Here is a 27,822-nt window from a genome sequence, read left to right as displayed (position 1 = left end):
TTTAGAGTGTGGTGGCATGTTAGGAGAATTTCATAATTTCCCTTCAACAGATTTGTGGTAATAGAGAGCATCACAATTTTATTCCATTCTTGTGGCAAGTTACCAACGTGCCAAGTAATTCCCTGCATTCGGGCCTTGTTGCCTGTGCGCTGCAGAAAACTGACTTAAAGGGTAGCCAGAGATGATGGCAGGTGTTTATGGCATGTCCGGAAGAGGTGCTTCAGAAATGGATACAAAGGGAAGCTACATAATAAATTCAGCCTCAGCACTGGAAAAGCTACTTCAGGTCATCATCCTCGTTTATATCAGAAGTAATCCAATGTTGTTCCACATAAGGTGAATTCAGACAGATCATGCTCTTACCAAATTATGTTCATAAAACTTGGGAGGATCACTCTCTTCTGGCTTGAACAAATGCTAAGAAAAAAGTAGCTGCTGTACCACAGGAACAGTAATGAATTTTAAGTTTTGTAGCAATGTTTTCATTGCCACTGGCACCACACACAACGAAAAAGCACAGAGCAGGTACATTTTCCCATTTTCCACTTGTTCCTGGATCAATTTTAGTGGCAACAGGGCAACTTACAAGATAGCACGATGAAATTTTAATTATTTCACACCGTTATTCAGTGTTCCACTTGGTCTTTTTAGAAAGATCTTAGATCATCCCATGCAGCTAAAGGCTTTTTGTAACAGCATACAAAAGCAATTCTCTAAGCGTCTTCAATAACTTCTTTGCTTTATAATCTGCCAGTGTTCAAAACAACCTTGAAGAAAGTATGCATAGTTCAACATCATTTTTCTTCATCTTCAGTAATGAGTAGGAACTAGTAGAATTCTTCATCCACAATGTCATCTTCATTTTCCAAAGCATAAAATAACCTGAGACACACAGGAAAATGATTGTGGGTTATGAACCAGAAAGCCATTCTGTTAGCAAAAAGATATGTTATATTCCTCCTGTAGGGTTTTTTAATATATGTGCTATAGATTGGCAACAAATCTGCAACACTCTCCAAGAGTGACTAAGACATGTTAATGCAACTAGCTCACTACTAGTTCACTCACAAATTTAAATTTAACAGTTTAGTTCCATTCTCAAAAGAATAGCTCTGCTATGTGGTGGTTTCCATTATTTCCAAAGGCCAAATAGAGAATCTGCTTAAACATTCTTGAACATTTCAGCTCGCCAGCCCCAGCAAACACAGCCCAATTGGCAAGTAACATTTTCTTTCAGTAGCGTACACATACCGGTTAAAGCATGGGGAGCCTGGATCCTGAAAATGAGTATAAGGGTTTGTCCTAGACAGACTTCTCATACAGATCCAACAGAAATACTGCCTGCAAGCAGTGCATGTCATCTTGTTACATCCATCTAGCTTCTGAAATGGGAAGAGAAGAAAAGAGAAACCTTAAAAGACAACGTGTATTGGGTTTTTTATACCTTATGTTTCATGCAGGTCTTGTTTTTTATATTAATTTGAAATGTCTTTTGATACAATTTAATGTTGTCTTATAACTGTTGTCTATTATTGTATTCTGTTGTGAACCACCCAGAGTGGCCCTCGGCCAGATGGGGCGGTATACAAATTAAATAAATAAATAAGAATCTACGATGACTTGTGCAAGAAAAGCAGCTACGGTCAGCATCAGCCATTTGGACAGAAAATGCATTGTAGAGAATAGGATGATTGCTAATTGACTGATTTTCTAAGAGAAGCATTGTTTCTTCCTCTAATACTCATCCACATACAATCAAACATGGACAACGGCCTCAGGCTCAGATTTTTTTTACTTTAAAAATATAAAATGCCATGACCATGCTCAGCCACTCCCAATGCATGATTTCTTAGGATCTAAAGAGAGCTCTCCAGTGCTAGTTCCATTTTATTTATTTTGTATGGCATAACAGATACAGCATTATTATGTAAAATATCACCAAGACAATATAAAATATGTATGCAATGTCAAATCTTTAAAAAAATTCTACAAGATTTTAAAAACGCACAATATGAATGGTAAATAATTAGTGAAATAAATAAAGCCAGGGAACCTTCTAAGGGAGCATTCCATCCCAATATGATGAAAAGTTTGCAGGACATACCCACAGTCACAATTTAGAATAATTGGCCGGCCCCCATTTATATTTCCAATATTGGCACCTGCCATGGTTAGTTCGAATCTAAAGTGCTTGCCCATTTTTTCCTTGGGAGATCAAAGCCATAACAGCATTGCACTGGATCGGGCACTAAGTTAAACAGATTTGGATTAGAAATTGCCCACTCCTCATGCCAAGTTGTCTCAATGGCAAAGTCTTCTTTGTCCAGTTGCTGTCTACATTTCTACAGTGGGTTCCAAGATTTGAGTTTAAATATTTGATCATGGCAGTCCTCAGGTATAGTCAGTGTGCCTCACATTTTACCACTCCCTTTGTTAAAGATGATTGTCTTCAAAAGTGTGGAGGTGATATCTTACACAGCACTGGTAGCTACTCGGAGGCGCTGCTTTAATAGTTCTCAGTGGTGTAGTTTAGCTGGGTGTCCACTGCTTTTGTATGCGCACTGTTTAGCCATACAGGGCTGAAATACTCAACCACTGAATAAACCAATACAAGAGCTGATGTCCTAAGAACTAGCATTTACTCCCCAGCAAGTGTCAGGAAGTTTGTATAGAACATTGTCCCTGGTTTTCATTTTATCAGAGTTTTTTTCTTAAATGTTCTCTATAAGTTAAGGGTTATTCCTAAATATTTTGGGTTACAGTTGGCCCATCTCAGTTACCCCATCTCAGTGCTGGAATGACAGAGTCAATTGACAACAGAAAGGGAAATGTTCCACTTTCTGTGCCCCTCAGACTACCAATAGCAGCAGTAGCAAAAGCCCAGACTTGAACAGTAATCATTGTCTAGAAGTCTGACTGATTGAAATTGTTACCCATAAACAGGACAGTGCACGGGCATTTAAAGAGGAATCAGTATGTTACGTTAGGTAAAGATTCCCCTTGACATTTAGTCCAGTCGTGTCCGACTCTAGGGTGTGGTGCTCATCCCCATTTCCAAGCCGTAGAGCCAGCGTTTGTCCATAGACAGTTTCCGTGGTCATGTGGCCAGCGCGACTAGACATGGAACACTGTTACCTTCCTACTGTGGGGGTACCTGTTTATCTAGTCACATTTTTACATGCTTTCGAACTGCTAGGTTGGCAGGAGCTGGGACAAGCGACAGGAACTTACTCTGCCGTGTGGATTTGATCTTACGACTGCCGGTCTTCCAACCTTGCAGCATAGAGGCTTCTGCGGTTTAACCTGCAGCGCCACCGTGTCCCTATGTTCTTATGTTACTTGCCCATGAATAGCTGAATCCTTATCAGAAGAAAAAGCTTTGATTCTCACAAGTCTTCATCCTCTGCCCCAATTCTTACCTCTATAGGAGTTGCACAGGAAGGACATAATTTGGAATTTTTTTCCAACCAATCTTGACTTTCCATCTCCTCCAGAGCTTTTTCAATCACTCTTTTCCCATAGCGTTTCTCTAAAAACTGCTTTGAGAGCTCATCTGCTTCAAGGTACTCTTCTCGCAGATCTAGTAACTTGTCTAAGCAAACAAACATAACAAAGGTATGTTTCTGATAAGCACTGAAGAACCAAGCAATACAGGCATACCTAGCTTGACTCCTTAAACAAAACCAATATTCCTAGTTAGCCTTGCATACTGATCCCATACAGATCCACCAACATTGTTACGAAGCAGAGATTAACTGAGAGAATATAATCTTAGAACTGCAGAGCTGGAAGGAACCCTATGATGTGTGCTGGTCTCATGCAGATTATCCAACATCTGTTGTTTACTCAACCTCAGAACCTCTTGGGTTTAAGAAGTAACGGGTGTACGATGGAAAGAAAGGGTAAATGGCAAATACGATGGAACAAGGTCACACAATAAGCCAAACCCCAAAACTCCAGATAATCTCTCCCAGTGGTTTCATGTAAATGCTAAAAAGAATGGGGGACAAAACAGATCCCTGAGAGACACCACAGACCAATGGCCAGGTCATTGAGCAACACCACCTTCTGAGTTCTTCCTTCCAGGAAGGACCGGAGCCACTCTAAAACACTGCCTCCAAGACCTAGCTCAGATAAATGGTCCAGAAGCATACCATGGGCAATGGTATCAAAAACCACTGAGAGGTCCAGTAGAACCAGCAGGGACACAACCCCCTGCCTGGTTCCCAACATAGGTCACCCACCAAGGTGACCAAAGCTGTCTCCATCCCATAACTAGGTCTGAAACTGGATTGAAATGGGTCTAGATAATCCACTTCCTCTAGGAATTGTTTGAACAGATGGAAGGAGAACTATAAAAAAGAGAAATACAGCAGATATACTGTTAATCTGCCCAAGACTCCAGTTCTTTCTTCTGCCATCAACTCACCTGCAGTGACTTTACATGGAGAGAGACCATGGTAGGTCTTGTTACACAATGTACAAAAGGCGTAATTGCATCTCGGACAGATGCCCATTGTGCTAGATGGCTCTTGCATCACTGGGCTTTGGCACCATGAGCGTGGGCAATAGACCACATCTGTCATCAAATCCAAGCTTGACTGAAGCAGCAGACGATCATAACGGGCAAATAATTGTTCTTCGACCAGCTCTTTCACCTAGAATGAATTCATAAGGAAATGTGTTGGTGAATTTTGGGCTATGAGAAAAGGAGAAAGCCCACCATAGGAAGAAAGAAAACATATATATACAAGTAACCATTGCATAGCATAAAAACAATTTACTCAGACATTTTCTAGTAAAACTTATTGCTCTATCAAAGGAAATCCTTTGCTCTTTACTGATATTCTATACTGGAATTTGCCTTTCTTCATCATCGCAGAGCATCATTGCGGCTCAATAATGAACTGCTGGAGGGCTCAGTGGGTTAGATATGTATCTGGCTGTGAGGCCAGAGGTTGGGAGTTTGAGTCCCCACTGTGCCACCCTGACAAGGATTGGATTCAATGCTGCACAGGGTCCCTTCCAGCTCTACAGTTCCAAGATTATTATTAATGCTGTGTATTTTTTGAAGCAAACCTAGCCAGGACTGGCAAACTAAATCTAAGGCACGATAAGCTCCGGGCAGCACTTCAGTGAATTCTTCCAGTAAAGCCAACTACCCAACCTGACAACGTTCTGGGGTGCATCTCAGGGGCACAATCAGATGCATGACCAGACGTGTGACTGAGTATTATCTCAGCACCTTACGTAGTTTAAAAAGCAAAGCTACACAAGGATCAGGGCTGACTAACTAACTTCTTAAGCTCCAAGCTGCACACTTCTGTGAACTCTTCCACTACAACCATCTACCCAACCATTCACTCCACAAAACTAGAACCGTACACTTACGCGATTAAGTCTGGAACCTTATTATTGCTATGGCTAATTAAAGCTAGCTGACAACATTCTGGGGTGCATCTCAGTTGCACCATCAGCTGCATGACCAGATGTGCAACTGAGACACCTTAGTACCTTGTTGCTTCATCACAATTAGCCATGGCAAGTTATTATGCAAACCTTCCACAAATACCAATGCGATCCTGGCCTATGTTTCTTTAGTGCAGAATTACAGAATCTACATATTCCTACTTAACGAAAAAAGAAAAGTTAACACAACTGCCACTCTTCTGGCTTTGGGACCCATAATGGTAGAAGTGGTGGCCAGTTTTGAATCCTGGGCTTTCTGGGGGATATCTGCCCACTTTTAGCTCCAAAGGTAGCGCTAGATTTAAACCGTCTACCTGTTTTAATAGATTGTGCACAAACTAGGTTTCTGTTACCTGCCCAGGTGTAGCGACTGAAGAACATTTGGGTTCCGGACACTTCAGGCAATGGACCTGCCCCTCTTTGATTTGAAGTTCAAAGTAGTCCTTTAAGCAAGCCCGGCAGTGCACGTGCCTGCAGTCCAAAAAGTACATGCATTCACTTCCCAGCTTTTCAGAAAAACAGATATTACAGGTGTACATTTTACTGTTGAAGCACTTTTCCTTTTGAGCCAGGTCAAAGTCTAGAATCTCCCGAATCAGGCTAGACAGGGAATCAACGTCTTGCACGGCTCTTGCGTCAAGGCCCTCTTCCTGTGTTGCTGCTGCTGCTGCAGCAGCACCTGCTGCACCACAGGAAGCTTCCTCTTCGTTTGTCCTGCTCCATTCTTCCCTTTGTTCACAGATCTTTGCTTCGTACGGTGAGCCAATATTCAGATACGCCAAGGTTTCTTCCTTGAGGAACTGCATCCAAGCAAATAAGACTACCGAGCCTCTGTTTTCTTCCCATATGTTGTCCAAGCGCTTGCAAAGAGCAGTGAGCTGGAAAAGAAGGGGGAAAGACCGTTAGCAGAGATTCCTGGAGCATTCAAACTCCCAAGCATGAAGAACATGTCAGCTTTGAAGGCACAATTAAATCAAGCCTCGCCTAGCATGCTTTTCTCCAAATGGAATTACTTTTCAGATAATAAGAAGTATTGTTACTACTATTATTTACCTAGACCCACATTCCAAGCCACAAAGCAACAGTCCTGGATATTGAGAACTGTGCCCGACTTACATATAACAGAAGTTAAAAAGCAGCTTTGGTGATTTGGTGTTCCACACCAGTGACATGCCAGGCAGGGAAGAGCAAATGCCTACACTGACTTTTCAATGGGAAGCAAATTCACAGCTAAAATTCACACTCCTGGATTTATAGCAGGATAATTTTTCAGTTGGTTCTGCACCAGATACTACATGCATGATATCTGCACCAGATATTACATATTAATGCACATTTAAAGATCCTGCAAACAAAACAATATTCATGGAGAGATTTAAAAAAAACACACACACACAATGTTCACTAATGCAGTGGTTCTTAACCTTGGGCAACCCAGGTGTTCTTGGACTGCAATTCCCAGAAACCTTCACCATCAGCTATGCTGGTTGGGGCTTCTGGGACTTGCAGTCCAAGAATACCTGGGTTATCCAACGTTAAGAACCACTGCACTAATGCATCATGCTGACCACAATGGGAGGCTGAGGATTTAGAACAGATTTTAAACAAATTCGTCGTCTAGTCGAATACAAAACAGTTTGACAAAGCTGTGGTGCACATAAGATTTAATATCTTCATCTTCTATAGCTATATCTGAATTTTAATTATTTAGCTCCTTGAGTAATCCTCCTACAATCTACCACAGTACTGAGCATTGAAACAATATTTTGCGTTTCTGGTAAAGTACATGAAATGCTAAAAATCAGTGCCCAACCTGCGCCCGGGAGAGCCACTTGCTACTGAGAGTGAACACGGGTGGGGAGGTTGAAGGGTAGTCTTCTGGGAATTCAAAATTCAGCACTACTGGAGGCAAAAAGCAAACCATACATTCAAAGTTGCTGTTCTGAAGACCGTCCGTCTGATTGCCTGCAACAAAATACATCTGATAATATAAGAGAGATGGAGTTCTAAAACTGTGCTGTCTAACAGAACAGATATGCACCCTCCCCTCTGAAGCATTTTCAGCCATAAGGAATCACACAGTCACTAGTCTGATTCAGACCTATTTAAACTTACTTTGATCTCCATTTTATTGATTGATTGATTGATTGATTGATTGATTGATTGATTGATTGATTGATTGATTGATTGATTGATTGATTGATTGATTGATTGATTGATTGATTGATTGATTGATTGATTGGACTTATTGAGAATTCTCTCTTGAGAATTATTCTCAAGATTCTAAACATGGCTGAAAAACAAACCGTACTACCCTGAGTAGCCAATCTAGTTTGGAAGGCTGGTTCCTGTACTTGTGTACCATACAATCATCAGGTCAGTTTCTCTCGATCTGAATACTATTATGGATTAACTCTTTAGAACACCTTTTCCTTACAGGAGGAATGAACTGCTCTTCAATACAACTCCAATCTGACCGCACCAAATATTCTCAAAACTACAAAGAGGAGCCTATGAGATTGCCCTGCACCACACCATGTGCAAACTACACCAAAGGTCCACGGTGTGAAACCCATCCTACCTCTGGGGAAGAGGACCATGAACAGAGATGGGCAAGAAGCTGTGCTGCCGAACTGTGTGGCTTGTGCCCATCTCTAATCATGAATTAGAACTAGAGATGGGGGTATTCGTATATGAACACGAAGATCCCCGCACAGCTGGAGTTAATGAGGGTCCAGCCCCTGGGATTGGACTGTCCCTTCATGCATCCGCCGCTGCCGCCAACCTCCCTCACCCTTCCAATCACTCCCGGAGCCCCCATCTCTTCCTGCTTGCTAACCAGTCCAGGCAGGGGGAGGGAGGACAAGTCTCCCTGCACGGCTGCCGAGCAGGAAGAGATGGGGGGGGCCTCAGGGAGTGATTGGACGAGCGAGTGAGGCTGCTGCCACTGGAAGCGCGAGTAGATGAGGGTCCCCCTTGGGCTGGACCCTCGTTAACTCAAGCTGTGCAGGGATATTTGTATTCATATACGAATACCCCCTTCTCTAATTAGAACTTCTGTAAGTAGCATCGCTATCACAATATACTGCAAGGAAAGGCGTTACCACAGGAGGCCAGACTCACCTCTAACAGATATGCTGAAGTTCTGAGGCAGGTCCACAGAGATTCTGGTTTCTCCTCCCTGTACAGACTCTGCTCTTCTGAACTCATCTTCATCATAAATACTTGCCAAAGCAAGAAGCTCGTCTTCCTGAGCTTCTTTGTCCTCTGAAGACATTTAAAGTTCCTGTAAATATTAACATAATGTTAGGCACGCTACTATAATTGAATAATTTGCAAGAACACAGTTGGGCTTCAGCTTCCATCAGACCCAGTCAGGCTGATGATGAAATATTAAGAGAATGGTAGCTGACTGGAACAGCACTAGCACCCTAGCTTTTTATTAGAGGTCTGGTTGTATTGTATTGGGTTATGTTGTTTTTATTAGGTAATTTGCCATAGTCTCTGTGCTAAAGTGATAAAATGAACGCAATCAGATAGTCAATACATTTAAGGTAACAAACAGCACCAACCTTCAGGTTTAAGTTTTCCCCCTTTCCCCCTTCTTTCTTCAATACAGCTGGGAAGTATTCAAAAGCATTTACTTGTCTGGAATTAACTGCAGTTAAGAATTATATTCAACTCTGACAAACTACAGTTGTTTTAACAATGGCTAGCTGAAACAATCCCATTTGCCTGATATCTAGTGTAGGCATCCTTCAGTCTCGAGAGACTATGGTAACATGCTCAGAATAGAGGTCTTGGAACACCGTCTAGTGTGGCTGAGAAGGCCAATTTCAGAGTGACAATCCCTTCCACACTGAGGACAAATACAGTCTGTCCCCTGTCCAGCTCCCTGATTTTGCTGGTTTCGGGACTGCCTCTTTACTTCAGCCTGTTGGACAAGTGTCTCTTCAATTTGGAAGAGGCCATGCCGCACCGCCTGCCTCCAGGCTGAACACTCAGATGTCAAGGTTTCCCATCTGTTGAGGTCCATCCCTAAGGCCTTCAGATCCTGTTTGCAGATATCCTTGAGCTGCAGTCTCCCTCTGGGGCACTTTCCCTGCACTAATTCTCCATACAGGAGATCTTTTGGAATCCGACCGTCATCCATTCTCACGACATGCCAAGCCAGCACAGACGTCACTGTTTCAGTAACGTATACATGCTAAAAATTCCAGCTCATTCTAGGACTACTCTAGCTGGAACTTTGTCCTGCCAGGTGATACCCAAAATGTGTCAGAGACAGCACATATGGAACGTGTTCAACTTCCTCTCCTGCAATGCATAAAGGATCCAGGACTCACTGCAGTGCAGGAGTGCACTCAAGACACAGGCTCTATAGACCTATATATGCCGTAAGCTTCTTATTAAGCCATATTCTCTTTGTGAGTCTAGAGAAAATGGTAGCTGCTTTGCCAGCTCAACATCTAGAGAGAGTGTGTCAGAGATTGTTGAGCCAAGGTACACGAAATCATGAACAACCTCCAGTTCTTGTGTAGAGATGATAATAGAGGGAGGTGATTCCACGCCCTAGCCCAGTGTTTTCTTCAGACTGATTGTTAATCCAAAATCTTGCAAGGCCTTACTAAAATGATTCATAAGTTGTTGGATCTCTTCAGCAAAATAGGCAACAACAGCTGCATCATCAACAAAGAGGTAGTCCCGCATGCATTTCTTTTGGACTTTGGTCTTTGCTCTCAAACTAGAGAAATTAAAGAGCTTTCCATCTGATCTAGTCCGGAGATAGACACCTTCTGCTGCAGTTCCAAAGGCGTGCTTCAGCATGACAGTAAACAAGATCCCAAACAGAGTCGGCGTGAGGACACAGCCCTGTTTCACTCCGCTTCAGATATCAAAGGGATCTGATGTTGAGCCATCAAAAACTACAGTGCCCTTCATTTCCTTAAAGAGTAGAGGTGGACATCCAATCTTGCAAAGTATTTTATAAACGCCGCCCCTGCTAACCAAATCAAAGGCCTTTGTAAGATCTATGAAGGCCAGAAAGAGGGGCTGTCATTGTTCCCTACATTTCTCCTGCAACTGTCTGAGGGAAAATACCATGTCAACGGTGGATCTATTAAGTAGCTCAAAATCCACACTGTGATTCTGGATAGATTCTGTCTGCAAGCACCTGGAGCCTCTTCAGCACAACATGGGCATGCTGAGAAGACAGATGCTATGGTAGTTATTGCTGTCAGCCCGTCTCCTTTGTTCTTATACAATGTAATGATGTTTGCATCCTTCATGTCCTGTGGCACTCCACCTTCCCTCCAGCAAAGACAAAAGATTTCATACAGCCCGGTGGTGATGGTCTCTTTTACAGCACTTCAACAGGGATGTTATCCTTTCCAGGTGCCTTGCTGGAGGTGAGGGAATCCAAGGCCGCTTTTATTTCTGCCAAAGTTGGTTCGCTGTCCAACTTTTACAAGACAGGCAGGCACGCAATGTTATTTAATGCCTCTTCAGTTACTGCATTCTCTCTAGAACAGTGGTCCCCATCCTTCACCATCACCTCTGCTGGCCAGGATTTCTGGGAGTTGAAGTCGAAGAACATCTGGAGGCCCAAGGTTGGGGACCACTGCTCTAGAATATAGCTCAGAGTAGTGCTACACCCAGCATTCTATCTCCTGTGCTCAGTCCTGGATGATCACACATGTAGCAATCTTCAAAGGAGCAGATTTCTTCTGTATTGGACCTAAAGCCTGCTTGATACTATCATTCCCTTGATGTTACCTATGTATGCTGCTGTCTGTATCTGAGAGCAGAACTGAAGCCAATAATCGTTAGAACATCTCCTGGCAATCTGTTGGACTTTGCTACAAGCAACTCGAAGAACCTGCAAGTTGTACTCACTAGGAAAGGCTTTGTATGCTGCTAGAGTTCACCTCTTTTCCTCGATGGCTAGCATCAACTCCTCCAAATGGGCTTCAAGCCAGTCTGCCATCTTTTTGGTTGTCTTGCCAAATGTGGACAAGGTACTGTTATAAACAGCGTTCTTGAAATGTTCCCGTCATTCGGGTGCATTTGTACCAGCTGGGCCTGGAAGAGTTTCCTCAAGCGCTTGGGCAAATTCATCCACTTTTCTCTCATCGCGAGTCTTACTGATGTCAATATGTGGTGTTCCTTCCCTTTTTGTGTGATACAGTCTCTTTATTCGCAGTTTGACTCTGCTACACACCAAGGAGTGACCAGTATCGCAATCAGCACCCTGGTAACTGCATGTGATCATAATACTAGGAAGGCTAGAGTGTCTAGTGAGGATCAAATTGAGCTGATGCCAATGCCAAGTCTCCAAGAAACTCAGTGTTGAAGCTTCATATTAAAAAACATGTTGCTGACACAAAGATCAGAATAACAGCAAAACTCCAGCAAGTGTTGGCCATTTTCATTCATCTTCCCAATGCCAAAACAGTCTAGACAATACACACACACACACACACACACACACACACATATATATATATAAACACACACACACACACACATACATACATACATACATACATACATCTATCTATCTATCTATCTATCTATCTATCTATCTATCTAGCTAGCTAGCTAGCTAGCTAGCTAGCTAGCTAGCTAGCTATCTAGCTATCTAGCTATCTAGCTATCTAGCTATCTAGCTATCTATACACACACATACACACACACCCCGACCGATATAAGCAGCACTCTTTGCTTTTTTGCTTTATAAATACTAAAAATAAAAAACGACAAAGAACTTGGGAAGTGACCTAAGTGGGACGTTGTCTAACTCCTTTTTCCAACCACGCCAGAAAGGGAAGCCAGCTAGCAGGGCTGACCGTAACTGACCACTGCTCTCTGACCAAGGCGTCAGGACTGAACATTGTACTGAACCTGACTATACCCAGCATAGCGACAACAAGCCACCACACCACTTCCTTACTCTCTGCTGTAAAATTATTCCACAAAGTTGGAAGCCTTTTACAATACAGCATGGTATAGCGCAAGGATGGTTGATTATACATTTCCACCTGCTGGATCATATTCTCTCTCTCCTCCTTTCACCCCCATTTATAAAACAATCTCAAACGAGAGAGAGAAAAAGGTGGTCTGTCTTCTGGGAACATTACGGTTTTGCCTCCTTCGGCACCTGTTACCTGGGAAAACTTCTGATTGTCCTGCAACTGATCTTACGACTTTGCGACCAGTTTGCTCAAGGAAAAATGCGGGTTTCCTGCCAGTGCCGCACCGTCAGCGTTTATTCTCGTGAGGCCTGAGAACAGCCGCAGACAGAGAGGTGAGCAGGAGGGGGAAAACCTGCAGCTCCCTCCGGACAGAACTGTCCTTCCCCGGCCACCGACCTCGAGGCACGAGCGGGGCACAGGGGCCATTCCCGGAAGGGAGGCAAGGCTCGGCCCGGCAGCAACAGCCAAGGAGAGGCGACGGGGCGAGAGCCGAGCGCCTCTCCCCCGACATTCAAGGGCGGCCCGTCAAGCACCCGACCTTCCCGCCCGCCGCCAGCAGTGGCGCCTTCCTCCCCTCCCGGCTTCCCTTCAGCGGAGCCCCCGCACGGCGCGTCTCACCCTTGGCCGGGGGCGCCCCGGCTCCGCTCGGTCCCTGCGCTCCCGCTACCCCGAGGGAGTCGTCCAGCTCGGGCGCCGCCTCTCCGGCTTCTGCCCGCCGCTAACCCTGGCCCAGCCCCGGCCGCCCTTTCCGCCACAACCCGCCTTCTCTCCCTCCCTCCCTCCCTCCCTCGCCTGCCCGCGGTCCCCAAAAGCGGCGCGAACCCCCACTCCACACACCCACACCCATACCCACACAAACGAACGCACCCCTTCCCTCCCTCGGGTATTCCGGCTTCGTGCTCGGCGTCCAACCGGGCGTGACAACGCGGCGGGGAAAGGGCAGCAGGAGCCGCAGGAAGAGAGGCCGGCGCGGCCTCGGGCTTCCGGTTTGCCTGGGAAACTTCATTTTGCACCGAGAGAGGAGGAGGAGGAGGAGGAGGAGGAAGTAAGGGCGTTTCTTGGCCTGCGCCCTGAAGCCCGCTGGGTTGCGTTCTCGGGCAAGGGAGCCGAACCCGGGCGACGGTCCCCCGTTGAGGAAATCAGCGGCTCCCACAGCTCCTATCCCTTTCCAAGGAAGTATCCCTGGCTTTCTATCTCGGCATGTGAGCAAAAGAAAAGGGAGGCGGGGAAAGAGGCCAAAATGTTGTTTCGTTCCCACGCCACTGCCAATATATGTCCCTGTACGAGGGGGTGCTGATAAGTATTGAGCCTTTCCCAGAAAAAAATTGAGCTAGGAAGCTGTAAACGCCACACTATTCTACATATTCCCCCAGGAAGTCAATGCACTTGGGACATCTGTCCTGCAGCTTCTTAAGTCCCTGCAAATAAAATTCCTCCGACTGCTGGTGTAACCATTCATTTGCAGCATTAGTTGCCTCCAGAACACTCCCAAATCGTTGTCCCTTTAGGTGCTTTTTTGAGTTTGGGGAACAGATAATAGTCAGAAGGAGCCAGGTCGGGAGAATAGGGTGGATGGGGCATCACGTGAAAGCCTGAGGTCAGTTTTGCCATTGTTTCACCTGCAGTGTGTGACGAGGTGTTGGCATGCAATAGGATGACACCTTTGGAGAGCTTTCCTGGACGTTTTTCCTTGATGTTTTGCCTCAAAAGCACAGTAATATTTTGCACTGATGGTTTAACCCTGTTGGAGGTAGTCCCCCAGCAGAACTCCCTTCTTATTCCCCCCCCCCCCAATCGACATTTTCTTCTGCACCGACCTTTGTACTCGGAATTTCTTTGGCCTGGAGGAACCACTGTGCCTCCATTCCTTAGACTTTTTTTCTGTCTCAAGATCATAATAGTAGATCCATGTTTCATCACTAGTTACCAGTTTGCCCAGGAAATCTGACTCATTTCTTGCGAAATGTTCCAAAACAGCCACCGATGACTCCACACATTTCCTCTTTGATTCGGTTGTCAAAAGTTTGGGGATCCACTTTGCTGCCAGCTTTCTCATTTCCAAGTCGTTGTGGATAATGGCACCAACTCTCTCACGTGATATTCTCAGATATATAGCAATACTTTTGGCTGATATTCAGCGGTCCTCCAGGATCATGTCATGGATGGCTTTCACATTTGCAGGCACAGAGACAGAAATAGGCCTTCCACTGGGTTTCTCACTTTCAGCACCAAAATGGCCAGTTTTAAAATTGACAACCCAACATTTAACTGTTGCATATGAAGGGCCACTGTCACCCATAGTTTGTGACATTTCATCACGAATCTGCTTTGCACCTTTCCCTTGGAAAAACAGGAACTTGATTATTGGCCAATACACCCTTCAATTTATAGCTTCCTAGCTCAATTTTTTCTGGGAAAGGCTCAATGCTTATCAGCACCCCCTTCTATGTAGTGGCCTCCCTTGATAATCTCTGATCTCAGCCTTGGAAACAACTCGAATCATTGATGGGAAAACCTCAACTACTCAATCATCCGGGCCAATTAACACTTTTGATAATCGCATTCCTGGATTGAGGAACCATTCTGTCTATTACGGTATTTGTATCCTCACATGGTCATGTATCTCACTACCCCGACATAAATCAAGGTAGCATGTATTTGCACTCCTGGGTCTAACAGAGTGGGGTTTGATCCGCAAAAGCTCGTACTGAAATCTGTTAATCTTAAAATTTCTGCATTATTTTGGCTTTTTCTCTTTTCTCCTTTTACTTTTGCCAATATTCTATTGATGTACAGTACATGTATGACAGGGTCTCACTCACCCATCTCAAAACAGGGACAGTGGCCAGTTTATCCTAATACTGTATGGGAAATTGTTGCCAAACCAACCGAACAACCCTTCCCCAATTCCCACCTTTCTCTACTGTAGAAGCCTACCAAGGTTTCAACTATGATGGCTGCAGTTGTGTTGTGTGCTATCAAGTCGCTTCTAACTTACAACCGTATGAATCAGCAGTCTTCTGGTTGCTTTGCTACAGTCTCCATTTAGACTGATGATTGAAGCAAAGTATACAAAATCGATTAACTATTTTAAGTTCTTCATTGTCACTGGTAAAGTTGTGCAGTTCTTCTGTAGTAATGATTTTTGTTTTCTTCACATTCAACTGCAATCCTGTTTTGACAGGTTTTTCTTTCACTTCCCCTTGCAGTCAGGTGAAGTCATCGCTGCTTTCTGCATTAAGATGTTGTCACCAGCATATCTTAAATTATTGATATTTCTTCATCCAATTTTCACCGCTCCATCGGAATGTAGTCTGGCTTTCTGTATATGTTCCGGTACAGATTTAACAGATAAAAGAGATAACATGCACCCTTGTCTGACATCTTTGCCTATAAGAAATCATTGTCACTTCATAATCTGGCCTAATAGTAGCTTCTTGTCAAACAGGTTATGCATCAGGAGAGTCAAGTGCAGAAGCATACCCATTTCTTACAGAACAACCCAAACTTTTTCATGCTCTACAGTCAAAGGTTTTGCTGTAGTCTATAAAAGATAGTCTGATTTTCTTCTGAAATTCTTTGGTGCTTTCCAGTAGCCAGCAGATATTTGCAATATGATCTCAAGTGCTTCTTCTTTTTCAAAATCCAGCTTGAACACCAGGCATTCCTCACTCCATATAAGGTAAAAGTTTGTTGCAACCCCTTGATCATCACTTTGTTTGCACGAAAAATAAAAGTAGTGCTTCCGTAGATGGCTTCAGTTGATATGAGTAAACGAAAATGAAATCTCTGAATTTAGGTTTAGTGCCAGGAAAGCACAGAAGACAATAGATTTGAATTATTATTTATTGACTGTCTTAGCCAATAAAGCATCCCCTTCAGCTGATGCTGTGTGGTGCACTGCCAAAGCCGAACACTAACATAGGTTCTGAACCTTAAGTAGTCATAAAGAAAGTACAGAAATGGATGTGAAGGAGGTGGCAAGGGCTCCAAAGATAGATAAAGCTTCATATACAGTGGACCCTCAATGCACGCACAGCTTGACATGAGTACTTTTCGAGGTATAGACTTCTCCGGCTGCAAAGTTTCCAATCAACTTGCGGCTGGAGAATCAACCTACAGACCAGAAGGGGGAGGTGGGGAAAGTGCCAAATTCAAATTTGGCACATTCCCCGCCTCCCCCTTCCAGTCCGTAGGCTGCCGATCGTGCTTTTGGATGCCTTCCAGGGCTTCTCCGCCGCCATGGGAGGCATCTCAGAGGTCCAACCCCCCACTGTTGATCGTGCTTCAGAGGCATGATTGGTATCGGGGGGGGGGGCTCCGAGATGCCTCCAACGGCGGCAGAGAAGCCCTGGAAGGCATCTGGAGGCCCCCCTTGCTGCTGATCCTGCCTCTGGAGCTTCTCCAGAGGCACAATCAGCTGCGAGGGGGCCTCCAGATGCCTTCCCTGCCACCATGGGAGGCATCTCGGAGGTGTCCCCCCCCCTCCGCCGATGCAGGCTTTCCCAGGGTAGGCCGGGCCTACCTGGGCCATCCTGGGAAAGCCTGTCTCAGTGGGGGACCTCCGAGAGGCCTCCGGCAGCGGCGGGGAAGGCCTCGAGCAGCAGTGATGGTGGACCTCCGGAAGGCTTCGGAAAGGTAAGGTCTATTTATTTAGGGTTTTCTTGGGCTGGTTATGGATTAAATGGTTTTCAGTGCATTCCTATGGGGAATGCATTTTCAACCTATGGACTTTTTGACCTACGGCCACCGTTCCAATACAGATTAATTCCATAGGTCAAGGGTCCACTGTACCACTTCTTGCCAAAGAGTATGCATAAACTAGAAGCTGAGTCATATACAAGATTAATGGAAGTCCTTTTCAGACACCTCATCTTTCAGTTGAGGTTGGTATTTATTCTGTAGATACCTCTGATACATTAAACAGCCAACTACAGTACATACTAATGACTAGTGATGAACGAGTAACAAGATTGTTCAAAGGTTTTTACCCCACAATTACCAATGAGTAATGAACTGTACTTACAAAAGGCAGATTTTCTACTTTTCCAACAGTGGTATCTATTATTGCTGCAAGCCTGTTCACTAGCTCGTTTCCATTCTACTGCTTTTACTAGCACCTCTGTGTTTATGCTCCAGCTGTTTGTCTGCCACTTAACATCCTATTGTCTTTTTCTCCTTTCAAGTTCCAGAAGCATCCTCTATAAGAACGTATGCTATTTAGCTCAGTACTCAAACTCATACAGGAATATGGTACCAGTTTTATGTATACATATACAGTACTGTACACCAATGAGAGTAGACAAACCCATTCTTCTAGCACTTAAGTGCTTAACATTTCATGCACAGAAAACAAAAAAAAATGGATAAAAGAAAATTAGCAATGAACTTTTTAAAGAAATGGAAGCTAACAAAAAAGGCCATGGTAGAGCAAAAGCTTTTATTTCATTAGAAGGAAGTCGCAGCAGTTGGTGAGCAGGTAATAAGAACAACAGCAGAGTTGTCAGTCAGACTCAAGGTATTCTTGGGAGTCTCTTCCTAGCCCATAAACAGTGATTTTTTAAAAAAATCTTAACTGGGAGTAGAAGGTTTATGGAAGTAAACTGGTACTTTCACATACATACAGCTTGTTAGTTTGAATGTGCTGTGGATACCAAGAAACATTAATCAAAGCATAAGGTTAACACCTAAACAGCAGTTAACAGGAAAAATGATTGTATAACCCATGAGCAATTGTAGGATACGACTGACAGACTGAAGAGTTTCATTTTGGTAAATTAATTATCTTAAGTTTGTTTTGTTTTTAAAGAGGAGCTTTTAAAAAGCATCTATGTTATTGTTCCAATCTCTTAAGAATTTGATTTCCTACAACCATAATCAATTTTTTTAAAAAAAATCCAGTATAATCCAGTGCATTTATTTCTCGCAATGTATATGGATGTTTCCATTTTTATTTCACACATACAAGTCTATGACAGTTATCAATTACTAGAAGAAAAACACAGCCAAAGTGAAGAAGAACATATGAGGAAACTGCCAGCCTTCATCACTGTTGAAAAATAAAGCTAGCTGAGCACTTCCAATTGTAGGAAGCAAACATTCTCTTAGCAACCAATCAAAATCATCCAGAGGTGCAGACAGCTACCAATATATCCCCTTTTTCTGTAAGCAACTAAACTAGAGACAGAAATTTACAAGCATTTCATATAGCTGAGGGGAATTTACCATAAGTGTACATATTTGCATCTAATAGCAGCTTCAGGTATATAATTTGCTACACTGCATATTAGATAAACAATTCAATACAATGCTCAGGACATTAATATTTATAATGGAGTGTGGACATGAATTGGAAAAAAACACTCCAGCCTTTTGAGCTCTTTGCCATTAGCACAAACACGTAATCTGACCCATGGTGCCATATTCCTCACATAACTATTACTGGTACAGTGTGAAAAGAATTAAACATCCAGCTTAAAAATACATGCCCTTATTGCTGCTATAACTGCAGAAGGATGTAAAACCAGTACTTTTATTATTCTCTTGTGCAAAACAACCAGAGCTTCAAACACCTCTGGAACTTTCATGTCAACTAATAATTATAATGTAGCCACTTCAATCCACAGTGGCAACATAGTGGAAAATGAAAAGGACAAAATTATCTTCCAGCTGCCCTCATTCTTTTACTAAAAGGGGACTCAACATCAGGGATAGGAGTAAATCGAGAGTCAGTTATGATTTTATATAAATCTAATAGTTACCAAGGGCTTCTAATGTCATATGGCAAAAAATGAACTTACAAACTGAAGAGTTCACTACCCCAAGAGTTAAAATACTTCATACTGACCAACCCCCATTCAAAAAGCATACTGTGGGAAAGCTGCAGTTCTCACGTGGCTCCCATTCATATTCAGAACATGAAGTTGACAACTTAAAGCTTTTTTAAAGTTTCTATTATAAACAAAAGCTGGAATTTAATCAATGTCCATTTCAGGCAGTTTCTTTTCTGTAGATGTTTGGGTTGCTGATTCAGTATTCTGGTCAGCAGTCTGAGATGCTTTGCTGCCATCACCCTGGCCTTCTACTGGACCATTTTGCTCTGCTGGTTTTTCATCCTCTTTTGGAAGCTCCACCTTGGGTTTTGGCTTGTTCATTATAGGATTACATGTATTTATCAGTTCCTAAAAATGAAAGAGATAAAAATCATTAATACATCAACAAAGTATATAGTAATAGATTATTGTCCAGATCATTTCTAAGGAAACAGATAAAAGTATATGTATGTAGAAAAGTGCATGGGGGGGGAGGAGGAATGGCTCTGCCATAAAATTGTATTAACGTGTTATTGGAAAACAGCTCCCTTTTAGGCAGAGCTCACCATTTGCCAGGAAAAGGAGTCAGAATACCAGATGACCATTTCTCTGAAGTATAAAACACACAAACCTTTCATCTTTGAGTCACAGTAACCTCCCCCCATCTAACCATACTTCAAAGGCCCCCTTTGAAGTTACGTGTCACCAGGTTCTCAAGGATCATGTGTGTCCTCTGAGGTTAAGAGGGGGACATAGTAAGTGTTCTTGTGTTCCCTCCTGCCTGCCTTTAAGAACAGGCAGGAGGGAACACAGGACAAAGGGAAGAGTGAAGAAGCCGAGACATGGAGAGCTCTCTTTTCCAGATTGAGGGCTGAGAGAAGCCTCTCCTAACATGGGATGAGATGCACCCTGATTTCAAGTAAGATTAGAGCCACCATGAAAAATAATGGCAGTTACACATAGTTAGAAATACCAGCAATTCAGGCTTGTAGTGCTTGCTTGTAACTTGCTCTATGCCTTTAACTTCTGTACCTTGAATGCATCCTAAAAGTTTAACCATTGTTTTGCCTTTTCTCTTTAAAGTTATCTTTTAGAATAGACTCCTTGCCTGGGGGACTATTCTTTGCAAAATGTTCCTGGAGACATTAATCCAGCAGCCAGGCCTTTGACTGTGCAATTCTGGTTTTTTCCAGAGAACACATGCAGAGTGCAAAAGATTTCATATCGAGTAAATTAATTTGGAATTGAATTAAATTAAGCTAGCTGAATTTAGAACATGGGAATGGTGTCAGCTAGACAAACAGTTCAGAAGGGGCTATGGAGACAGGGCTTTCCCCTACCTAGTGGTAAGTGCACCAGCTCATTGGAGCGCACCCCTTTGAGCCCCGCCTCACCGTTCACAGCGTAGATGAACATATGGAGTCAAAATACCCCATGACCTCTTTAACAACCTTGAAAGGAAATTGTGAGCTTCTTTCATTCAAAAAAAAGTATCACCAATATGCAAACATAGGACATCCTCCCCCCCTTCACAAATTCAAAAATTATTTACTTTTGTCTTTGCTTCAATATCCTTAGCTGTGACAACTGGATCCAAGGTGAGACTTCGCTTATTTTGAAGATTAAGCTTGTTATTCATCCACTCCATCGCCTCATTTGCACTTTTTTCCACTTTGGCCACTTCTGCAGGGTCCAGGTGGTCATACTGCTCATCCTAACATATTCAGAAAGTAAAATATTAGTTTGAATAACCATGCTGTTCTACACTACTGTGTTTTGTAAAACAAAAATTTTTCACCTCAGCTTGATGAAAGGAATTGGGTGAATGAATTCTGGCAGGACATTAAGCAAACTAAAATTCACGGAAGCACACTATCACATGACATTGACTAGAATGGGTTGAATAAACAGAAGGGTAAGTAATAGGACTCTGCTATGGAAGGAGATAACTACAGTTTCCAGCCATACCTGCCCATCACTTGAAAACTGCCCCACACCTTCCTGAAAAGGAACCAATTTGTTTCTTAACTAATGAAAACATCCAATAGAATTTTAAACCTGTCCCAGATAAATGAAACAAAGAGAGACATACAAAAATACCTTTGCTTTAAATGCAAGAACAGCTTTCATAAACTGTTGAATTTGTCTTCCAAGCTCTTCAAAGGCTTTTGGTCTTTCTTCAGATTCTTGGAATCGTGCTTGAATAGGCTGGCCCACAGCCTGAATTTAAGAAACATTTACCAAGACAGAATTAGAACTCTGTATTGCACATCTGAAATGACTTATACACTTGCCTTCCCCAAGAATGCCTCATGGTTGTACTGTGAGGAAATGGGTTTTGTAGTACTTGTTTTTCAGAGTGTGAGACCCGAGGCGAGGCGATTGACGCTCTCGCCGGAGTGTTGTCCTCCCCTAGAAAAGAACAGGAGACCCAGACAGAGACTACAACTCCCTGCATTGTGGTCAGGCACCAGAGAATAGACACCCGTGAGTTAGAACGGGGTATGACAAGACTCTCTGTGGCCACCCAAACAGGATTGGAAAAGGCGGGAACAGAAGAGAGGAAGACTGTTGGTAGAGGCAGGAAACAGGGATATAAAAAGGGAACGGGATGCCATACCTGGGGGCTGGGAGTTGATATGGGTAGAGGATTCCTGGACAGGGAGATGCGAGAAAGTAAGGGTGCCTCGGGAAGAGGCTGATTATAGAAGGAGATGGGGTCTGCCTCCCAAGCCACCTTATTGGGGGGAGTCCGAAGCCAGAGAGTGGCGGAGGCGCTTGAGAGAAGAGAAAGAGGCAGTGGAAAGAGAAGAACAAAAAAGGTGAGCATGGTGTCTGGAGGAGGCTCGCCGGAGGAGGTATTTATAGGACCTTGGGACCCCTATGCTGAGGGAGTCACCCCCTTCGACCCGGAGGGAGGAGATGAGGAGACCCTTCCCTTGATTGAGGTGGACGTTGACAGCCGGGACCACATAGAGACTAATCCTTTTGTTAAGTGTCCCTGGTATGAATCAGGTTACAACCTGTTCTTACAAGATTTATGGACACCCTCGTTTGACCCGTTGGCAGTGAGAGACAAAACTACAGACAAGTTCAATGTTGATAATTCTTTGTTTAATGTACCAATAAATCCCAGTTCTGGTTTTCCAAAGCCTGAGCATCCTGTGTTTATGTCCAATCAACCTGAGGCCATTCTAGAACCCTCACAAAGAGTCTGCACAGGTGTCATATCTGCCTGGGAAACAGCTTTTTTGTTTCATCTGACAGAAGTCCACTTCAAGGCTGAAGTCCAAGAGTGGTAAATACTGGATTCCATCTTAATCGCTAACCAGTCTGGGAACAAGGGACTGAACTTTGGAAAGTTACAAGTTGGGCGTGGACTTCTGAACAAAGAACTCTGCACTGATTGGATACCATCATGCTGCAGATACTTTAAATTATAGAAAGTGGGACTAACTGTGTGTGTGTTCCAGAAGAAAGGAGGGAGTGACAAGTTTTACAGCCTTCATTGATTGATCAGGAGACTTAGCAATGGTAAGCAACTAGCATGGTAATTAAGTAATACATCCATTATACTCTAGTTACTAGATATTTATTGTTTTATTAGGGAAATGCTTTCAGAAGCTCATCTAATGAACTGCTGAATAGCTCAATGGTTTAAGTCTCTGGCTGCAGAGCCAGAGGTTGGGAATTCAGTTCCTTGCTGTGCCTCCTTGACAAGGGCTGGACTCAATGATCCATCGGATCCCTTGCAGCTCAAAGGGTATCAAAGGTTAATCCTTAAAACCTTGGCATTTTAACAGTACAGTTTGTAACTTTTGAATATCTTATGTTCCACAACTTTTAAATCTTTTAAAAATAAACCTTCTTTCATATTTTACCCAAGTGTGATCCTTGGGGAAACGAGGGCTTGAGTGTCTAAAGGAAGTGCCTTAGCAACAGGGCTATGGTGGCTATTTTTGTTCTTTCAGTGTCCTACCTGGTCAGGCTGGTGTGCAAGGTTTAAAGTACACAGCAAGTAATATTTTGTTCCAAAATAAGGGGATAATTGGAAATCTAGGGTAGAAGCTTGCCCATAGTTGCACATTCACACATCTTCTAGGTTCTGAATTTGGGAACTAAAGTTGGCACCTGCCCCTAGTGGAATAGCATCATTTAAGGACGAGTCATTCCTGACATGTATCCTACAATAAATCTCCATGACATACCCTTTTTAAACACTGTTGAAACTAACTACTTAGGTCTTTCTGGTATGTAAATCTGGAGCAATTATGTGTACCTGTGGGCAGGCGGACTCTTCTTGTACCCATCAGCTCCTATTAAAATGACCATCTAATCCAGTATCTGCTGGGGATCAGTTCCAAGCCTTTCCCTCCCATGGGTGAGGAACTGTAGTTAATAATGAATCCTCTAGTGGTTGAGGTCCCAAAGGAACCAGAGCCCTTGGGCAGCCCCTCACCTGAACTGTCTTCCCCATCCCATGGTTGGTTATTTGCTAGGAAACCCCTCTGTCCGTCTGTCCACCTGCCTCTCCAGGCATTTTGCTTCTCTAACTCTGGTTGGCAAAAGGACTAAGCGAAGGCTGAGAGCAAGGCCAGGATAAAGGCGAAGGGGGCAGTGAGAAGCCCCAAGACAAAATATGTTCTGGAGGTGCTGCTGAAGAACACTATCAGTTCCCTCTTCTGCTACTTCCATGCCCCATTCCCAAATCAGTTTCTCAAGATAGGCACTCTCAAAGACAACAAGCAAGCAAGCCAGGCATCCTCGTACTTCCGCACCTGCTTCTGTTAACAGACAGGCACCAAAACAAGCACTACCTAAATTGCTACCTTCCCTTCTCCATCCCTCATAAAAAGCCCAAATGAGGGGAAACACCATTGATTCACCCATTCTGGTAATACATTTTCGAAACACATATTTCTGAGTATTTTTATTTAATATTTTCAGGCAGAAGATAAGTGAAACTGCAGGTATTGATCTTATGGATACAGTAATCCTACTGTACTCACTTTGAAAGCAGCTTTTGACTGCAGCTATAAGGACACAGAATAAAGCACCAGATGTGCTGATGACTCTGCTCAAGCATGCACATCACTGTCCCATTTTCTGGGTGAAATCGTTGGCAGAAATCCCATTGCCCTAAGTTATGCTGCAAACATGGCATAACTTGTGCAATTGTATTTCAACCATTGTGTGCAGATGTCATGTAGAGGTTGTCTACAAGGATCCATTTAACTTAAGGATCAGTTAAATGTGTGAATCTTTGGAAAAGTGCAAAAGCCAGTTGGGCTGAAAAGATATGTGTCACTGGGTGAACAGCATGTGAATTTTACAACATGTAAACCAAATGTGATTAGGGTAGAATGTGATCAATGAAGAACAACCTTCAGAACATGGCCAGAGAGCCTGAAAAACCCACAACAAACATTAGATCCCTTCGCGAAAGCCTTCGCGAATACATTGATCGGGTAGACTTGATTTACATCACAACACACATTGATTTAATTTAATCATGTGATCTTCCCACCACCACCAAAAGCACACTCTAGTTCACTATAGATTGAATACATATTTTTCAAAAGATTGACATATACATTTTATTGGCAGAATGCCTGTTTTTGGCAGTCAAAGACTTCCGCCTCCCATCCCGCAGTCCCCACAGCTTCCCTATAATGAAAGAGATTACACAGGATCCTCAGGACTTTCAGAAGAGCAGTCGGAAATAAATCCTGAAAAATTGCTAATGCTAATGATATCATCAGTCTTACTCAGCATACAACAGGATTTTAATTATTCATTTTATCTACTCTGAATGTAATAGACCATACTCAATCAGGACAACCACACATAATCAGAATATAGATGATCTTACATAGTTCTAACACTCATAATAGTAAATTTACTTTCCTTCGAGAAAGGAAAGGAAATGCTAAACCATTCTCCAAGATTCTCCTTTGCAAAATTTCAGGTTTTTAAAATGCCACTTACTTTCAAGTCAGTCAACTTATCAATATAAACTTGTTTTGGCTGGTCTTCACCCTCTTCATACAGCCAGTTTTCTGTATCTTCCAACTTCAGAGTAAAACTATTACGATCCTGGAGAAAAAAAAAAGATGAAAGGCTAAACTTTTTTTAAAAGAATGCATTAAAATGTGACCTGTCAGCTTCCAGCCATGAAAAATGCACCACCATGTTGCCCTAGAAACTCTTTAAAAATGAGAACTAAATAGTTAATTAAAATTCATAATCTTCCTGAAAACTTCAAAACAGAACTTGTAAACATGCGTGGTGAAGGCAAAGACTGGGCAGGCAAACTTTGAAGGCCAGGGCATAGTGAGAAATCAACAATGCCACAAAGGGACAAAAAAAGAGGATGGAATTAACTTTCTTCTACTATATAGCTGCACATCTTTAGTATAAAATTAGTGATATGACTATCCATTTTATGTTGGTCACAAGATGAGGAAAATTTTTATTCTCCCTCTCTGTTTCCATTTTCAAGTGTTTGCACGAAGAGCGCACAATTTATTAACATCTCAATTCAAAGTTCTCTGCTCAATGTATTGTGTGAGTGATCACAAGTACTCTGTTTAAGTACTCTAAGAAAAATGGTCTTAATATCCACAGTAATATGTCAGTAGCAACACATACCTCTTCACTAACAAACTTTTCATACAAGCTACACAGCTTGTCTCTCATTTCATAAACATACTCCTCCACTGCATTCTTGGCATCATTCCGTTCCTTCTCCAGTTTATCCTGCATGATCATTTTACCCTGCAGGAAGCATATTCATTACACTTTTGTCTCAATTAAAAAGAGACTGTTACTGTCAAATAGTTATTATACAGCTCCCTCCCATCCAACCCACAACCATCAATAATTTATAAAATCTTTCCCTAGTGGCATTAGTGCTCAAACCAGATTACCTCATTCTCAATAAATAAGTTCAACATATCTTTTCCTATTTGCCACACCAAATGATTCTCAATTGGAAGGTCAAGTGTTGTTGTTTTCACTTTAGCTTTTTTAGCTTGAGGAGGTTGATCTGTTTTCTTCTCTTTTGTTCCAGCTTGAGAAGTCTGCATTAGAACAATGTACATAAATATTGTGTTTTAGGTAATTGTCTCAAGACCAACAATATTCTTACAATCAAAACAAGTCATGATTTTACTGAAACTCATTTTAAGTTCAGCATCACCAATTTTACTAACAAACCAACCCTAACAATGCTTTCTTTTAAGCAAGGTCCACCAACTTCACTGGGACCTATGTCTAAATAAGATGGATTCAAAGAATGTAACACAACTGTATAGAAATTACATTAACATGTAATGTAAATGACAAATGTAATGTACTTAAATCATGTTAATTTAAAGTAATGTACATTTTAATTAAAACTGAAAATATTGGGTGTTCTGCAAGATAGTGAAGCTGTTTGCATTTTGTTTCTATTATTCAGTCTATTCTAGAATGGAATTTTGGTTTGCATACACATTTTTACCTCCATTTCCTCAGACTCAGTCTTGCTCTCAGTTTGTACTTGCTGCTGGTGTTCCTCAATCTTCTGTTGCTCTTCTTGATCTACCTGCATCTTCTGAAATTTAAAAAGTTAGTGTTGCCTGTTTATTAGATACCCCACCTTATTAAATACAAACAACTGGAAGTCAACAAGATTTTCTCATACTTTGAGTTCATCATTATTACTGTTTTCATATTCCTAAGTGGAAGGGGCCGTAAGTGAAAGAAGGTGGGCTTCCAGATCAAATTGATCTCACTATATGTGAAAGCTAGTTAGTACAGCCAGTATCAGTAATATACTGTTGCAACTAGACTAGGGAAAGGACATAGCTATCCACATTCTAGTTACCTCTTCCTCTTTTGCATGCTGATCTGTTTCCATAGGCTCTTCATTCTCTTCTGATTTATGAACTTCCACAAGTGATGCACTTGAAACACTAAAAATGCCATGGATATTTACTCTGACTTTCACTTTGACCTTTGAACTGGATCCATCTGCTTGTGGTGTTACCTTCTGAATTAAAAACTGAGCTAAAGGAAAAAGACAATATTTTAATTAAAGCAAGTAAGTAATGTAAGTTTGAGTTCTTCACAGATACAAATACAGTGGTGCCTTGACTTACGAACGCCCCATGCATACTAACATTTCGACTTATGAACAGCTATGTTTGCAAAATTTTGCTTCAACTTGCAAACGGAGCTTCGACTTAGGAATAAGAAAAATGCGGGGAAAGCGGGAAATGGACTTTAGACTGCTTGGTACTGTCTGGTACAGTAATTTTAAAATGTAAAAATTGGTTTAAAAGGTGCTTGGTTTGATTTAAAGCTGCTTTGTTTTAAAGGTATTTTGTTTAAAAGGTGTTCATTCCCTCCCTCCTTTCCTGACCTTTTTTTAACCTAAGTTATTTTAGGTTAAAAAAATATCTCCCCCTAGTGGTAGAGGACGAATTAACTGGTTTTGCATTAGTTCCTATAGGAACTAATGCTTTGACTTACAAACGGCGCCTCTACATACAAACAAAAAACAGCCAGAACGAATTAATCGG

General features: G+C 42.5%; 2 protein-coding genes across 6 annotated transcripts in view; both read right to left on the bottom strand.

The window, feature by feature from the left end:
- Positions 1 to 278: 278 nt before the first annotated feature.
- Positions 279 to 13,449, bottom strand: RNF14 (ring finger protein 14). 4 transcript variants are annotated; one of them, XM_020806225.3, is made up of 8 exons: positions 13,311 to 13,449; positions 8,593 to 8,755; positions 7,283 to 7,434; positions 5,823 to 6,347; positions 4,430 to 4,658; positions 3,420 to 3,592; positions 1,252 to 1,382; positions 279 to 882 (listed from the first exon to the last, which is right to left on the bottom strand). In XM_020806225.3, the coding sequence occupies exons 2-8, from the start codon at positions 8,744 to 8,746 to the stop codon at positions 828 to 830; spliced, it is 1,419 nt and encodes a 472-aa protein (XP_020661884.3). In that variant the 5' UTR covers positions 8,747 to 8,755; positions 13,311 to 13,449; the 3' UTR covers positions 279 to 827. The 4 variants fall into 4 exon arrangements, with proteins under 4 accessions (XP_020661884.3, XP_020661854.3, XP_020661875.3 ...); XM_020806195.3 differs by lacking the exon at positions 279 to 882 and having other exon boundaries at positions 1,126 to 1,382; XM_020806216.3 differs by lacking the exons at positions 279 to 882; positions 13,311 to 13,449 and adding an exon at positions 13,062 to 13,188 and having other exon boundaries at positions 1,126 to 1,382.
- Positions 13,450 to 17,864: 4,415 nt separating this feature from the next.
- Positions 17,865 to 27,822, bottom strand: part of HSPA4 (heat shock protein family A (Hsp70) member 4) — a 51,461-nt gene continuing 41,503 nt past the window's right edge. Inside the window, exons 12-20 of one of the 2 annotated variants that reach the window (XM_020806172.3) lie at positions 27,126 to 27,307; positions 26,760 to 26,852; positions 26,185 to 26,337; positions 25,907 to 26,032; positions 25,244 to 25,351; positions 21,356 to 21,475; positions 21,224 to 21,256; positions 20,808 to 20,969; positions 17,865 to 19,624 (exon numbers count right to left, since the gene is read on the bottom strand). In XM_020806172.3, coding sequence (XP_020661831.1) covers positions 19,418 to 19,624; positions 20,808 to 20,969; positions 21,224 to 21,256; positions 21,356 to 21,475; positions 25,244 to 25,351; positions 25,907 to 26,032; positions 26,185 to 26,337; positions 26,760 to 26,852; positions 27,126 to 27,307 — 1,184 coding nt within the window. In that variant the 3' untranslated portion in view covers positions 17,865 to 19,417. The remainder of the gene's footprint in view (positions 19,625 to 20,807; positions 20,970 to 21,223; positions 21,257 to 21,355; positions 21,476 to 25,243; positions 25,352 to 25,906; positions 26,033 to 26,184; positions 26,338 to 26,759; positions 26,853 to 27,125; positions 27,308 to 27,822) is intronic. The other variant, XM_020806181.3, reaches the window with a different exon arrangement.

Source organism: Pogona vitticeps, chromosome 2 (genome assembly GCF_051106095.1).
Source record: "Pogona vitticeps strain Pit_001003342236 chromosome 2, PviZW2.1, whole genome shotgun sequence".
Taxonomy (NCBI): Eukaryota; Metazoa; Chordata; class Lepidosauria; order Squamata; family Agamidae; genus Pogona; species Pogona vitticeps.
This window is presented reverse-complemented; position numbering and strand designations above follow the sequence as displayed.